This window comes from Chamaea fasciata, unplaced genomic scaffold, assembly GCF_029207755.1.
Source record: "Chamaea fasciata isolate MVZ Bird 193981 ecotype frontalis unplaced genomic scaffold, bChaFas1.0.hap1 SCAF_17, whole genome shotgun sequence".
Taxonomy (NCBI): domain Eukaryota; kingdom Metazoa; phylum Chordata; class Aves; order Passeriformes; family Sylviidae; genus Chamaea; species Chamaea fasciata.
In genome coordinates this window covers 9063865-9079544 of record NW_027094102.1, presented here as the reverse complement: position 1 = coordinate 9079544, position 15680 = coordinate 9063865, and the positions used below count along the sequence as shown (strand labels likewise).

Below are 15680 nucleotides of genomic sequence, written 5' to 3'. Positions count from 1 at the left end.
TGCTGAGGAGGCAGCACAGGTCGTGGTGCACCGAGCGTCTCCCGGGGGTTTCTCACTGCCCCGCTCCTGTGCTGGCGCCTGCCTCGAGCAGCGATCCGGGGCAAGGAGCGCTTGCTGCGGGGGGGGGATATTTAAAGGAACGGGGTAAAAAAATGTCACAGCTCTTTCAAACCCGGGCTGGGCGACTCCTCCAGGACCGATCCGTGCCCGCAGGGTGCAGCCGCAGTCGCTGTGTAGCGCACATACAAATGCGTGCCGGGCCGGGCGCGGCGCAGCGCGGCGGCCGGAGCTGGCCGCGCCTCCCTCGCTCTCACGCTCCCCAAGTCCCGCGCAGCACGGCATCACCTATTTATAACTGCACGCACTGCAGGAGTACTATTGGGCTGATGGCTTCACACAGGCATGCTAAGTGTTGCTCTATTTCTGTGATTTGCTCTCTTCTGCACAAGCTGTTGGTCCCTCGGATGCCAAAGCACTCCACGTAGTATTATAGACAAAGACTCAGCTTTTTCTCTTTTAATAAATATTCACCAACAGCACCCCAGTGGCAGGTATATTAACCATTTTTTCCCAGTTCACCTGGATAACTGCATCTGCTATTCCTTCCCAGCCTGATCGATACCCTTGGTAAATAAGGTCAGGTGTGTTGACACTGCAGCCAAAGGTACTTTAGCAATGAAATTGTTTTGCTGAAGAAATAAATACCTCTCACAAGATCTGAGGATGCTGTGACCTTTCATTAGTGACCTGAGTGACTCATCCCTTTTTGTGTGCACACTGCAGCCTCCCACCACGCTGTAAAGGATGCTCCACAAAGTCCTACTGCTGGGTGCCTGGAGTAATGGGGAGCCATTCCTGAGGGAGCCTCCTGCTCTGGCTGCTTCTCCTCCAGCTTCACACATGGTCTTCACACCTCAGCTGGGTGTGAGGGCTCTTACGGCCAAGGCCTGTTTGTCCAACAGGGAGCTGTGCACCATCTCAGTGATGTCCCCAGCACCCCCAGCCCTTGTGTGCAGCAGCTCCTGCTCTCCTGGGCTGTGGATGTCTCTGACACCAAGGCACGAGCCCAGGTTTTCAGCCAACCCACACTCGTTTAGCAATCAGGGCTCCACTGGCCATACCAACACCCCTGAACTGAGTCAGAGCCAGATTTTAGCTAATGTGTGCAAAATGAAATAAAGAATTAATCAGAGCTGAGTTCTGTGCATTTAGATGTTGCTGATAGCAATATTTTCTTCTTCTGGAGTGTTTTGCATGCCAAAAAACCACAGTTCTGCATTTTGAAGGTAGAAAGTGGTTGTACATCTGTGCATCTGTACGTGTGCCTGTTTTTTTCTGCCTAACTGGCTTCCCTGGGCTGTCAGCTCCAAAGTTCTCTGTAACATAACAAACCTTGACTGTTTGCAACATATCCTCAACCAAGAGTGGTTTATTTAATGATGCAAGAAATGCTGCCAAATTTCCAGGCTTGATCCTGATCACATTAGTGTCAGGAGGAGAATTCTCACCATGTTTGATTTATTGGTTGGGTCTAATCTTGGTAAAGGAGTTAAAATCTGCTTTCAGCTTGATTTTGCAGACAAGAGCATTGCTCCATGCTGCTGTACCAGAGAAGCTGCGGGAAAAGCAGAGAGTGCAGGTGGGATTCCTCTCACTTGCTTTTAGACATCTTCAAAGTCTGGCAACAGCCAAGGGAGGGAAAGAGGAACTTTCAGCTTGTCATGAGCCAGGAGCCCAAAAGGGGTGATGATTCAGGAGGTAACCATGGCACAGCTTCTGCAGTGGCACTGGCCCCTTCCTGCCAGCAGCAAATTCTTGTGTGTGTTGCCCTGCCAGTGCCTGGTAGAGTGTTGGGAGAAGGAGGATTATGACACCTTCCCACCTCTCCTGCCCATTTATCCTCTCCCAAAAGTTCTCCCCATGCCACAAGTAGGACCTGGGACAGACAGGGTGCTGCCCATGCTGGCTGCCCCAGGGACAATCCCACCCTCTGGTTCCAGGGGATAAAGAACCCTGGGAGGTTTGGAGGGGGGGAGCAGTGCCCACAGGTTTTGAGCAAAATCCCACACACCTCTATGTCCCACAGAGAGCAGCAGCTGCTCTTTGGGAGGGAAGGAACCTCCCTGGCAGAGGGCAGGAAGAAGGGATGGAGGAGGGAAGGCTAGAGGAAGGAGGGTGGTTTTGTTGCCCCCTCACCAGCTGTGAAGAGGCTCATGTGCCAGGGGTTGAGCCTTAATTACACACACGCCTAATAAAGGGAAAGAGCTAATTTCCCCCAGTTCACATGGGGAGCAGCACAGTCTGAGAATCAAGGGGACTGTAAAATTATAGATTAAAAAATAATTAAAAATCCCACCCCAAATATCTCATACATCAGCCCAACGCACAGATCCTGACTGGCTTTTGCTGCTTAGACAGATACAGAACACAGAAAAAATGTGCAGATTTATGCCTGCAACTCTCTCTGGGGCTCAGAGATGCTTAAGATACAGATCTTTAAATCACCATTAAAAGTGAAGGGAGGGGGCACTGGAGAAGACAAGAAGACACATCTGGGCACGAGGATGCAGGGGGTGAGAGCAGAGTTTGCTAGCACATCCTACGCAGCACTTCCTCCCCAGCATGCAGTGATGATTTATTTCAATCAATCCTGCCCAAAGTGGGGGCACTGACAGGGTGTCACAGCTCCCGTGGGCTCTGGGAGGCAAGGCTGGTTCTGTGGGGAGCTGTAGCACCTAAGACACGACCCATGTGTGAAGATGAAAGAGCTGGACAGCTTTCAGAGGTGTGGGTGTTTTTTGAGGAAAGCAGAAGAGTTCAGAGCTCTGGAGAAGCCCAAATCTGGAGCATGTGTGCAAGGAGCAGGGACCAGGTCTGATCCTAATGTCTCAATCTTCCTGCTACAGAGAGAGAAGATCTCATTGGTGAATTTATGCTTTATGTTTGGTTTTCCTCTGGATGAGATAGGACCTGGACATTTCAGGCTCTGCTGGACCCCTGACTGGTGCTGAGCAGACTCCTCAGTGTGTGCCTCTCACAGAGCACTCTCCACCAGCTGCCTGCAGTCTCCCAGCAGTTCCCTGTCTGCAGAGCACTGGGAAGATCATCACCACTCCCTGAGCAGGCAGGCCCCTGCTCCAACCCGCAGGCCAGCTGGCTCCCAGGCTCCCATAAAGCTTTAAAAGAAGCCAGACGACTCACAACTGAAAGCATGAGGTGTTTATTTGCACTGCAGACACATTAACTGCACTGAAAGCCAGCCGTGCTCCTTCCGCTGCCCAGCTAAGGTGGGTCTGTGTGAGGAACAGCTGACACAGATGAATGTCAGGAAAACAGCACAACACCCATCTGCGGGCCAGCACTTTCCCAGAAAGGGCTGATTTTAACTCACAGTCCACTTCCTACAGCTGGGCTCCAAAAGCTGCTGTTGCTGCAAATCACATTATTGAATTGAAATGTTCGAGCTGTTTGTTGTGGGTAACAGCAAGAACAAAACCCAAAATACTGCTTAGGAGCCTCTGTTCGCCCCAAAGCAGAGACCTGTCACCCCTGGTGATGACAGACAGCTGCCATTTCCATCGCATCCTGCCTTCACACCAGTGCTGCTTCTCTTTTTATTTGCATACCTAATTTTTACAAGTCATATCTAATGCCCTTGCAAGGCTGGATGCAAGATGCAAGCATCCACCTGAAGATCTGCAAACTTTCCTGGCATTTTCCCACTGAAAGCATTTCAGGCTACTGCAGTCATTCACCTCCCAAAATAAAACCCCAACCAAGCCTCCAAAAACTTTAAAATGCCCATTTGTTAGTTCTGCTATATGCTCTTCCAAAAGAGAGGGAGTAATGCCAAAAATGTCTTTTTCTTCTGCAAAGGAGGTGGGCAGTAGAGGATCCCACAGATCCTGAAACAGCTCAGTCACCCAGGAACTGGCACAGTTTAGTAATGTACTTAAAACCCGATTTTTTAATGAATATTTCCATTTCCAAAGCTCCTCCCCTGCTGCAAAAAAAATTGCCCTCTCAGCTGTTCTGCAATGCAGGACCTCTCCTTAGGGGAAAGAGGGAATCCTGTCTCAAACCCATGTACAGTAGAGTAGAGGGGATGCAGTGGAGGGACAAGGTGTCATTCCCTCCCATCCCTCGGGCACAGAGGAGTTGGGAAGCAAGGGGATGTTAACCAGCTCACACTGCTGCATGGGAGCCTGCAGGGAAACACTCTGGACTGGAGCAAACATGATCATCTCTTTCCATCTGCAGGCGTGCTGTAGGCAAAATGCTTGGGTTGAGTAGTTTTGGTTTTGAAATCTGGTCCCTGTTTTCTCTCTGATGCTGACAGTCCTGTCTATCCCTTGTGAGCATGGAGCCCGCGATGCTGCTGTCACCATCTCTGCAAAGCAGGTGTCAAGGCGGGGGGCTGCCCCCAGCAGGGGGCCAAGCACAAGCTGATGTGGCAGAAGTGGGGGTGTCAGGAACCTCAGAGCTCATTAGAAACCTCCACCTTACAAAGACTGGTGTTCCTCTCCTTTTCAGCTGCCTGGCAAGAGGTTTTGCGCCGGAAGGGCGGCCTCAGACACCGCCTGGTGTTTTGGCGGATGGTCCTCACTCGTGACCTCCAGTCTTTGCTGGTGATCACATAGAGCAGGGGGTTGAGGGCACTGTTGAGGCTGGCCAGACCCCGAGTCACCTGGTAGGAAATGTAGACATCCTTTGAAGCCTGTGAGCAGGACCCTTGCGGCTGCCAGCGAAAATACAAGTTGAGGTTTCTGAAGATGTGGTAGGGGAGGAAGCAGATGGAAAAGAGAACCATCACAATGATCACCAGCCCGATGCTTCTCCTCCTGAGGCTGGGCTCCACGCTATCATTCCTGCAGAGCACCAACACCACGTGGCAGTAGCACCCGATGATGATGAGGAAGGGGACAACAAACCCAGTCACGGTGACAGCAAAGGTGTAGGGCAGGTAAACACCCAGGTGCTCGTTTCCTGTGGTGTCATGGCACTTGATCCCCTTGCCATCCGTCTTGCTGAAGACGAGATCAGGAGCTATCTGTGCAACGACCCACACCCAAACCACCAGGCTGAGCCACCCCGAGGAGGTGGCACCCCGGCACCTGCCCCGTGCCTTCAGCGGGTGCACGATGCCCAGGTAGCGGTGGATGCTGATGCAGGTGAGGAAGCCGATGCTGGCGTAGAGGTTCAGGTGGAAGAGGCTGCGGGTGAGGCGGCACCAGGCCTGCCCGAAGATCCACTCCCTGCCCTGCTGGTAGTAGCTGACGAGGAAGGGCAGAGTGCTGACATAGAGCAGGTCAGCCAGCCCCAGGTTGCCCACCAGCAGGCTGAGGGGCTGCCGGGCGGCCTCGCGGGGCCCCGTGCAGAGGTGCCACAGCCCCAGCCCGTTCCCCAGCAGCCCCAGGGGGATCACGGTCAGGTACACGGCGGGCAGGAAGCGCTGGGCGAAGGCGGAGTCCACGGGGCAAGGAGCCCGAGTGCCATTGCCGGCCCACGTGGAGAGAGCCTCGGCAGCCATCGGAGGCAGCCCTGCCCAGGGGGGCAGCCGGTGGCACTGCTCCGACGCACCGGTGCCCGCCGCAGCACCGTATCCCCTGGCACGGGGACTCCTCTCACCTTTCCGCTCCTGCTGAGCCCGGCCTGGGACTTCAGGGTGCTGGACTTTCCCCGGGGCACGGGGAGGATGTGCCGAAAGCAGCCTCAGCGCAGCGGCTTCCGCCGCTCCCTCGGCGCCTCCCCCAGCCCACTTGAGACACTCGGAGCAGGGCGCCGGGGACACGCAGCCCCTTGGCTATTTTGGGCGCTGGGAGTGCCTGGAGGGAGCAGGAGGCAGGGAGGCGGCAGAGGGATGTGAGGAGAGGAGCCAAAGCTTTCAGCCTGTTTCTGTCCTGTCCCATTCGCGGTCAGGAGAATCTTCCCAGTTTTCCGGACAGGGGGCTCTCAGAAATACCGGGAGCAGAGGTAAGGAGGAGACTGGCAGCGTTCCATGGGGCTCATGCTGCCGCGGGGGCCCACGCTGCCATCCCCGGTGCCGCAGGCAGCGCCAGCAGGCAGAGATAGACGTACCAGGCTGTCTGCCCCCAGTACAGGCAGAGTGAGCCTTGCTCGAGAGCTGCCCCTCCCTACAGCTGCTCCTGCTGCCTACTTCTATCTCTCTCCCCAAGCACAAAAACCTTTTCCCTGTTCCTCCTTCGCGCGGTCCGGACCCGCGCAGGGAGGACGTGAGATGGGCTGTGCCCTTCCTTGGCTGCCACAGGGACCGTGAGGCAGAAGACACCCAGATACTGTGAAACTGGGGCAAAGAGCTAAAACCAACGACCCTAAAACAGACCCCGAGGAAGGGCAGCCCCGACTGCACCGCTGAGCAGCTGCTGCAGCATAAACGGGGCCAGAAATCACTCGGATCTGCAGGCGCGGGAGTTAGCGGGGAAGCAAACAGCAGGGAGAAGGTTCACCCTGAAGAGCCACAGGAAAACGATCCTGGGGAAATGGCTTGAGGTGAAAGGCTAAGCTCTGGAAGGGCCACGGCCGCCTGCTTTCCGGGAATTGAATCCGGGCAGGGAGTCGGAAGAGGCTGGTACCTCAGCAGGCAGTGGGGAGGAGGAGGAGGAGGAGGAGAAGGAGGAGGAGGAGGAGGAGAAGGAGGAGAAGGAGGAGGAGGAGGAGGGAGGGTGAGTCCTGCCCAGCCATCCTGACTGCGCATCCATCCCTCCTCGGGAGCCGCTGAACATCTCACGCTCGGGCACGGCACTTCGGGGCCCGGGTCGCGGGTGGGGCAGTGGTGAGCCGGGTGTTGACAGTACCGGTGTGTTTGTTGACTTCAGAAAGCGCTTGCTGGAGCAGATAAGCGGTGGGAAACATTGTGGGTTATTTCCTGCCTCTGTAATAAAATCTCACCACTGTGGGTGTGCCACCGAAAAGATGAAGTGTAGAAGCCGTTTCCGTGTGGTGAAGATATGGCTTTTCTGCGGTTTGCAGAGACTGGTGGGTCTGTGCTCCTGCGATGACAGCAGCAGAGGGGCTCCATGGGGGTGTACTCAGGGGAGTGACCCCATCCAGCCCTGCTCCTGCCCCCTTCACCTCTGTGCACTTCACCTGCTCCTGCAGCCTGTGCTTGGGGTGGCACCTGCAGAGCAACTTTATGGAGGTGTGGAAGGGCAACAGAGGAGAGGAGAGGGGAGGAGAAGGAACAAACTGCGAGCAGTTCCCTTTGTCCCAGAGCATCAGCCTTTGGGGAAGCTGAGGCAGACAGCATCAACCTTTGGGGAAGCTGACAGCAGCTGGCTGGGAGGACTTCTGTGATCATGGGAGTCACGAGCTGCTCTCAGCAATGAAGACAAAGCCTTCCCTGTCCTGAGAATGAAAGCTTGGAGCGAGTGCCTTCTGCCATGGGAAGAGAGGAGCAGGGCAGGGCATGGGGAGTGCTGCTCATGAATGGCTGGAGCCACTTGCCCTCCACATCTCCTGTTCTCTGGACCTGTTGGACGCACAATCATGGAGCTTTTCTCTTGTGCCTGCCTCCTGTGTGTTTTAGGGGTTCACTTGACTCATGGTTTCCCTCTCAGTACAGGTGCTACTGGCAGCTCTGCCCAAACATCCTGCATGAGGACACTCTCCTCTGCCTCCTGCCTCTGGCAGGCAACAGCAGTGCTGATGTCAGGATGAGAACACTGGGCCAAGACAACTCCTGCAAGCACATAACCTGAATCATGTGTTTCCAGGAAAAATAAAAAAACCCCATTTGATCTACTTGATTTTTTTTTTCTTTCAATTGAGCAGTGCATTTCTGTGCTCAGTTTCTGAAAATATTTCACTTTAATAAGGGGCTCATCTGACCCTCTCTCACCCAGCTCTGTGCATTTAAAATTCATCAGTCATGAGGATGGCTTGGAAAAGAAATTCTGATGCATGTTGTTTACTCATCCAGTAAGACAGTTTTCCTTCAGCTGCTGCGTGTGCTTGCACAGAAATGAGCTGTGATCTGCTGCTCATCACTGGCTCGGTAGTGTGGTTGGCAGATTCCTGGCTGTGTGCAGATGTGGCCTTGTGCCTTGAGGACAGGAGTGAATTTTCGTTTGGTTTGGGGATTTTTATCTTTACATGTTACCTGTGGATGGGGGCAATATTTCTCTGTTGCCCCACACGAGCAGGCAAAGCCAGGACCCTGCGTCAGAGCCTCAAATAACCACGTTTCCAGGGTAGCAGGGCTTTAGAGAGAAATATTGTGAGACTGGCAATCAAATTGCAAGAGTTGATTTCCCTGTATTCATGGGGAAAAATAACTCTGATTTATTTGGAATCATTAATTCATTATTTAGATGCTTAGTGAATCAGGGAGATATTCTGCAGGGGAAGAAAAAAGATAATTATAGCAGAGGTGTGTTGAGTCATTTTTTCCAGATGAGAATTGCAGATTTCTGCCTAAAAAGTGACCTTCTGATTTTTACCACCACCAGAGGTGACTAGGCAGGATCTGGGAATGTGTGACAGCCCTGGCAGCTCACCCAGCCTTGGTGGCTTAGTCCCAACATGCTTGAACAAGAACTGACTTAAAATCAGGATTTTCAGGACCCACAAAATGTTTTATCCATGTCAGATGAGGAACAAGGCAGTTTTGAAGTCTACGGAAGCTTTAGGTCACCACTTGTTTGGCATGGCCACCAGAGAATGAAAAAAGTCAACCAAAGCTTTTTGTTCTGCAATTTGCTCCCTGCTGGAGGTTCACCATGTGCCCCTATCAAACAGAATTAATGATTTGTATTCAGACTGAGCACCAGATGATTGAAGTAAATAATTCTCTTTGTAGGCAATGTTTCACTGCAAGAGCAGCGAGGTTTCTTTTTTCTTTCTCTCTCTCTCTCTCTCTTTTTTTTTTTTTTTTTTTTTTACCCCCAAGAGGTGACTGAACTGCATCCTTGACTTTCATTTTATTTTCAGTTTCTTGCAGGGCCTGAGGGAGTGGGTGAGTTGCCTTGGCTCTGCTGCCTTTTCTGCTGCTGCTGGGGAGGCTTTTCCTCGGGCTGGAGTGAGGAGCTCCCCCTGCCATTCGGCCTTTTGCCCCTTCACCACCTTCACTGCCCTGGTACACGCTGCCCTGGTCAGGAGCACAGTCACCTGGTGATGGTGGCTGCATCATGCTGGGGAAATCCCACTCCAGAGCAACTGGAGGAAGTGTGGGCTTGGCAGTAGGAGGGATGAGCTATAGGGGAGTTTGGGCATTGATTTTTGGGAGGCTGAGAAGAGGCTGTGCCTGTGCCTGCAGATGCAGCAGCAGTGCAGCCCGTGCCCTGCCCTGCTCTCCTGCACATCCCAACACTGGAGACCTGGGCACTGCTATGGCCAGGGCTGGTGTCATCAGCAGAGCTTATGGCTGGGTAAGAGTGAAGGGTTTAACCCAGAATAGAATAAACTCTAATAATGTGTTCAGTGCTTTGATTCACATTTTTTTTTCTTTTCCTTCTCCTACTCTAAGCAGCCTGAATTCAGGTGCCTCCAAGCTGCCCCACCTGTGCCAGGACTTTCCTGCACCCACCGAGCTGGCCCTGAGCAGCAAGGCTGGGCTCACCCTGCACAGACAAGCTTCACACCTGGATGAGCACATCTTTATTTTCAGTTCTAGAAATACGCATCTAAAAAGTCCATTTCTCACCTGGACACTCCACCCAAGCCGCTGCTCCTCCCAGCTGCCCTTCCCGCGGCGGAACGCGCGCTCCCTCTGCACATTTGTGCGAGGCCGTTAGAGGGCATTTGGGTTTCATTTTCCATCGCCCAGAAGGACTTTTTACTGGGAGAAAGTACGGCCAGAGCAGCCGAGCAGCTCTCCCGCGCCGACTCCTGCACGGCTGGAGCAGCTCCAGCCTTTCGGCAGACGGCCCCGACTCATCTTTGCGATTTGTTTTCCTTTTTTTCCCGCTTCTCCCCTGGCCCCGGCTCGCGGGGAATGTGCTTGGATGGCAGGCGGAAGGAATGTCTGGTGCTGCGGAGCGGAGTCTCCGCTGTCTGAGCCCCTGGCTTGCCGAAGCCCTGCCAAACCACCAGCGCTTTGGAGAGGAGGAGGCCAGGCAGAGCGGGAAGGCTCGTGTTTATTCTGGAGGGATGAGGGGAAGGTGAATGAGAGCTGCCATCAGCAGGACCCTGCCCATGCCCGGGAAGGCGGCTGCTGGGTTGCAGGGTGGGTACCACGGGCTGGCTGAGCTCCTGCATGGTTGAGCAGCTCTGTCTGGTGTGGCAGTGACTTGTGGGGTGCAGCTCGATGACCTGCTCCCTCCCTGGGGGGCCAGGCCATGAGGGTTCCCCCCAGGGATTTTGGCTTCCAGGTGCTGGAGATGGTCTCTCTTGAAGTCCCTGCAAAGCAGAGCTGCATGATGTGGCAGAGAAGCAACATCACCTGTTCAGAAGCCCCACCGATCCAGGAAAGGACCAATTCCTGGTTTCTTGGGTGGGTTTATGCTTGGAGCAGGATTTCCCCATTTCCCATTTCCTTCAGCCTAAGGAACTCGGAATGCTACCCAAACACCCTGCCTGGGGCAGCGGGGTGTACAGAGGAGGCAGGTGATGGGTGACTCAGGGATCTTGTTCTCTGTTTCCAGCCTCCTTTGCAGCCAAAATCCATCATTTCTTCTCTGTTTTCCCAATGGAAACATCCTCCATCCTCACCATAACCACAGTGCCATGGGTGTGTGCCAGACTCTTTGCCGGGATGAGGTGTTGGCTCCGGGGTGAATCCGGGGTGGGCACAGCTACAAATGACCTCCTCTTCCCCTCTGGAAAGGCAGAACAGAGATCAGTGTGGAAACGGAGAGGGGTGGTGGTGTGTGCCCCACAGCTGGGGAGCAGAGGCACGTGGCAGTGGCAGTGCAGGGGGAAAGAAGTGGGCAGGAAGTGCCACCTGCATGCAGAAAGGCAGATTAGCACCGTGTCCACACTGGGGTTGTGTCAGGCTAATAGAGGTGGCAGAATCACCTCCCGGGTGTGCCCAGGGAGCCAGGCAGGAGCTGCAAATTCATCTCTGGCCACAGGGAGGGATGGCCGAGCTCACCTGTGTGGGATCCACAGTGCTCCTGGATGCAGACATCCAGAGACCCCAAAATTCTGCTCTGCACCTGCCATCGGCTGTTTCCCAAGCTAAATTTCAGGAGATGGTTCATGTGTCCCTGAAACACGGTCAGCTCATGGCTGAGGAGGGCTGATGGGGGGCCCACAGGTAAGTGGGGATCCGGTGCTGGCTGGCACTTCCCTTTGTCAGCCAAACGTGCTGCCCAGAGGCAGCGGCTCCACCCAGCCCTCACTCACCGCCGGGAACGCTGCGGGCAGGGCCGGGCAGGGTCTGGCCATGCAGAGCCGCCTCTGTGTCTCCAGCCGGCAGTGGCGGTTCTGGTTGGACACGCGGGTGGCAAAGCCCAGCCCGCAGGTGGCCGAGCAGGCGCTCCACTCCGTGCCCCACTCCTGGCAGGGGTATCGCGACAGCGGGGACACTGCCCCGGCGCCTGCAAGAGAGGACACGAGGGGGGGAAAGGAGTTGGAGGCAGGAGCTGTGCAGCTGCCCCGTGATGCTGCAGGCACAGCCCTGCGTGTGAGGTGTGTCCTGCTGACGTTTCACAGCCTGGGGTGAAGAGGCCATCCCCGGAGACTTGCGTGGGCATCCCCTCCCTAGGGCTGCCCTGTATCTTACCTGCCCGGGCGTCCCGGAGGAGGTACTGGTCCTGGGCTTCACAGACCCACTCCGGGCAGCACTTCCCGGGGATCTCCACGCGCCGGGGGTAGGGGCAGTCCGGGGTGGGCAGCCGGACATCCTCCTGACAGAGCGGGATGCAGTTGAAGCCCCCGTCCAAGCAATGGCACTGGATTTTGCAGCTGGGCTGGAAAACTTCCCCGTCTCGATAGACACGGCCATTCACCTCGCAGCCCTCCTCATCGTCTTCAACTGCAAGTGACAGCCGGGAGCCCGTTAGGGACAGAGATGGGGATGGCAGGGGGCAGTGCTGGGGGTAACTGTGGGGCTGAACAAAGGGATTGAAGTGGGGGGACCCCAGATGTGACTGAGCGGTGTGCAGGGCAGACATGGGTGTGCAGCTGCAATTTCATCACCCGACCTCCTCCCCTACCCTGCCTTCTCTCTTCATTTCTGTTTTTTCAAAGCAACAGCTCACAAGCTATGAGAACCCCCTGCCCTTTGACTCTGACCCTGCCTTCAGGCTTTCCAGGCTAGGAAATGTTTCTCTGAGGTTTCTCTGCAGGAGCCCCAGGCTCCAGCCTTGGCTGGGTGACTGCACTGTCCCTGGGATCCCCCCTGTCCATTCTCACTGAAAACACCCTGAAGTCTCAGTCAGAAAGCAGCACAAGAGCTGGCAGGAGATGGGGCACAGCCTCACGGCCAAGCTGCCATGCATCATCCTCAGGAAAGCGGCTTTCCTAGCCTTAACCACTTCCCTGGTGGTGCTGTGGGGTGCCTGAAGCCACGTGAGGTCATGGCTGAAGCTGGGCTGTGTGCTGGGCTGGAGTGTGGGGGTATCCCCGGGGAAAATGGGCACCCCCGTGCTCACAGTTGCAGGTGCCTCCTGTCCCTGGAGGTGCTGAGCTGTAGTCACAGACGAGGCCCTGGCTCTGGTCGCAGACGTGCAGGAAGTCGCAGGGCTCTCCCAGGCGCCGGGCACAGATCTTGCAGCAGCCACACCCATCCAGGACCAGGGGGGACCCGCGGGGGCAGCGGGGGGGCACCCAGGGGCAGTAGCATGGTCTCCGGCACAGCTGGGCACAAACCTGTGGAGGCAAAGCTGAATCCATACAGGTGTTGTTTTTTTTTTTTTTGGCTAACAGCTGCTTTGTCACTGGGACAGCCAGGTAACTTTGTCTCAGTCATGGGGACAGATTTTTGGTGGAGGGAGGCTCTGCAAATCCATGGGAATATCTCAAAGCATCCTGGAAAGCTGCTGTCCCCTTTGAAGGGCATCTATGGAAAAGCATGGAGAATCAAGGATGCTCAGAGGGTCAGCACTCTGCAAGATGGGGACTTCAGTGTGCCACTGCTCTGAACACACAGGAGGAGGATGGAGCTACAAGGTGAACATCCCAGGCAGTGGTGGTTATTTAATGAGGTCAGCAGCCCCAAGCGGCCCAATGGGAGAGAGGAAGGGAGGGAGGCAGAGAAACCAGCCCACCCCCATGCCTGCCCCCAAGGCAGCAGGCTGTGCCCAGCTGGAGTGGTGGCTTTGAGGGACTGAATTCACATGGTGAGTGCACAGCACCTCCTAACAGTCTCAAGAGCTCTCATTCATGCCAAGAAACAGGACACTGCATCAGCAGTGGGGATCTGAAGCCAGGCACACCTCACTGCAATCCTCACTGGTCCAGCTGCATCCTCTGCTTGTCCTTGGCTGCAGCATCCTCACCTGGCCTGGCCCACTGGGCGAGGAGCCCAGAGATAGGCACGTTTTCAAGGACTGGGAGCTGTTTTCCCTCGTGGCTAGACTGAGTAATCACTTTGGCAGGGCTGTGCGCTGCAGTCCTTTGCCTGCTCAGCCAATTGTCTGCCAGGGAGGTGCCCACAGGAATTCACCTGGGCAGGTGGATGTTCATACCCTTGGCTCATCCTACCTGCACACCCACCCTGGCACCAACAGCTTTTTTAGGCAGCTCTTGAGCTCCCATCATGTCACATGTGACAGAGCTATTGCACATAGAGCCTGAAGCCACGAGAGTTGGCTCTGCAGTTTGGAAGTGAATCCTTTGCCAGTGCTGGCCTGGCAGTGCATGTGAGCCCCCTGGCAGCCCAGCTGCTCAGCACCATGCACATGCTGCTGGATGCAGGGCCAGCACGTGCAGCACAGCAAGCATGCAACCCAAACATTCATCCCTGCCCTGGTCCAGGTACTGGTGTGGCTGCTGAGTCTGCCAGGACAGTGATGGGTTCAGCCAGAACATGTAGGTTTTAGATACCATTTTTCTTTCAGTTTCTCCCAGTGGCATCAGGTCTGACATGATGAGTCTGACAGAGAGGGTAACTACTGGTGCTCTATTTGTTCCCCATTTGCAGCAGTTCAAATGCTTTTCATGGGGCTGTAGAAGTGTCAGTGCCAGTAACTGGAGTTAAAATATATCCAAAATAGATTGGGTAATTTGGGTCTTGTTCTAGTTCTGTCAGTGAGCAGCTTTATTAATGTGGCAGGGACCAAGGGACTGGCTGTGGTGGCCAGGTTTGGGCTGGTCCTTGGTGATTCTCCAGGCACTCGTGTGCACCTGGGGCAAGAATCATTGTTCTGTTACAGCTCACCCAGGCAGCCAAGGACATTTTTCATCTTTCCAGGGGTTGTTATTACAAATCGATGTTTTAGAAAGATTAGCCAAGACATAAATTCATTTCCCCCTGCTCCTTGTAATTTACTTGTCTTTAGATGACAATGTGGCACCTGTCAGAGATCTGAACTTTCTGGGAATAGAGTCAAATAGGCACGACGTTGCCACGACATCCCTGCTCAGGGATTCAAGCAGCAATTAGAACTTGGAGCTGAGATGCCCCAAATTTTTCAACATTCCTGTTCTCTGCACAGACAAATATTTTCACATAGAGTCCAAGAGAAAAAAAAAAATAATAAAAAAATCTCTACAACAACCCAAATCCCATCGGAGGCACTAGCTTGGTGTGAGCGTTCCGAGAAGTGTGGAGAGCTGAGTTATGCCAGGACTGGTGCTCGTGGCTTGGCCCCTGCCTCGGGTGCCTGGGCGGGGATGGAGGAGCCTGGAGGAGCCTGGAGGAGCCGCTCCCGCCCAGCTGCTGCTCGCTGGCTCTCAGGGAGCGAACACAGCCCAGCCCGGAGAGCCGCAGGGACGGCGAGCGAACAGCACATAGCTGGCATTCCTGTGTGCTCCAGGGATTCGCACAGAGGAGCCTTGGGCCCAGGAACGCTCAGACCCTGCTGCTTCATCTCAAACACCTCTCCCGAGCACAGCTCTGCCCCCTGCACCAACACAGCCTGGCTGCCGGCCGGCGATAGCGCCGGGTTTGTGGGGACAGCCCCGTCCCTCCTGCCCCCCGCTCTGCCAGAACCGGGTGCACCACGGCTAAAGCTCCCCCATCTCCCTTACCTTGGAGAGAATGCAGAGGAGAGAGAGGAAGAGGAGCTGCTTCTCCAGCTGGAGCCTCATGGTGCTCTCCCCTGTGCCACTTCAGCACATCACCCCCCAGGCAGTTTGGAGGCAGCGGCGTGTTCGCAGGTTTTAAAGCCCAGAGTAGGTCCTGCTGGTGTTTATACTCTCCCTGCTCTGATGTCACTCACAGGCTCCAATATAAACATGAGTAGGTTTGGACAAGCCTCAAGATTTTCTTTTTTTTCCTTTCTTTTTTTTCCAGCCCACATTCCAGCTGCCATTTCCACTCTTCTCAAGGTGAGAATATGCTGTCCACGGAGACAAGGAGTGAAGGGAAGGGATGCTGTGCTGTCCCTGGGGAGCTGGGGAGAGAGGCTGGGGAATCAGGCTGGTGGGGTGAGCCAGCTCCCTTCTCCCGGCCTCGGAGGGAAGTTTCATGCCCTATCCTACTGATCAAGGTTTGCCCAGGCAGAGGTGGTATCTTCCTCCTGGGATTTGAGAGGATTGGCAGGACTGTCCCTGCTGGTGCCGTGGGACAATGCTGTGACCAGGCAGCAACAGGACATGCACCTCTGTATTTAATG

General features: G+C 54.9%; 2 protein-coding genes across 2 annotated transcripts; both read right to left on the bottom strand.

The window, feature by feature from the left end:
• Positions 1-3204: 3204 nt before the first annotated feature.
• Positions 3205-5674, bottom strand: LOC136298425 (P2Y purinoceptor 1-like). The gene has a single exon (XM_066199141.1). It carries the CDS (start codon positions 5528-5530, stop codon positions 4478-4480), a length of 1053 nt encoding a protein of 350 aa, XP_066055238.1. The 5' UTR covers positions 5531-5674; the 3' UTR covers positions 3205-4477.
• Positions 5675-10661: 4987 nt separating this feature from the next.
• On the bottom strand, positions 10662-15212 carry CCN5 (cellular communication network factor 5). Its single transcript, XM_066198843.1, has 5 exons — positions 15094-15212; positions 12555-12771; positions 11684-11935; positions 11305-11498; positions 10662-10775 (listed from the first exon to the last, which is right to left on the bottom strand). The coding sequence occupies exons 1-5, from the start codon at positions 15151-15153 to the stop codon at positions 10752-10754; spliced, it is 747 nt and encodes a 248-aa protein (XP_066054940.1). The 5' UTR covers positions 15154-15212; the 3' UTR covers positions 10662-10751.
• Between the last annotated feature and the right edge of the window lie 468 nt (positions 15213-15680).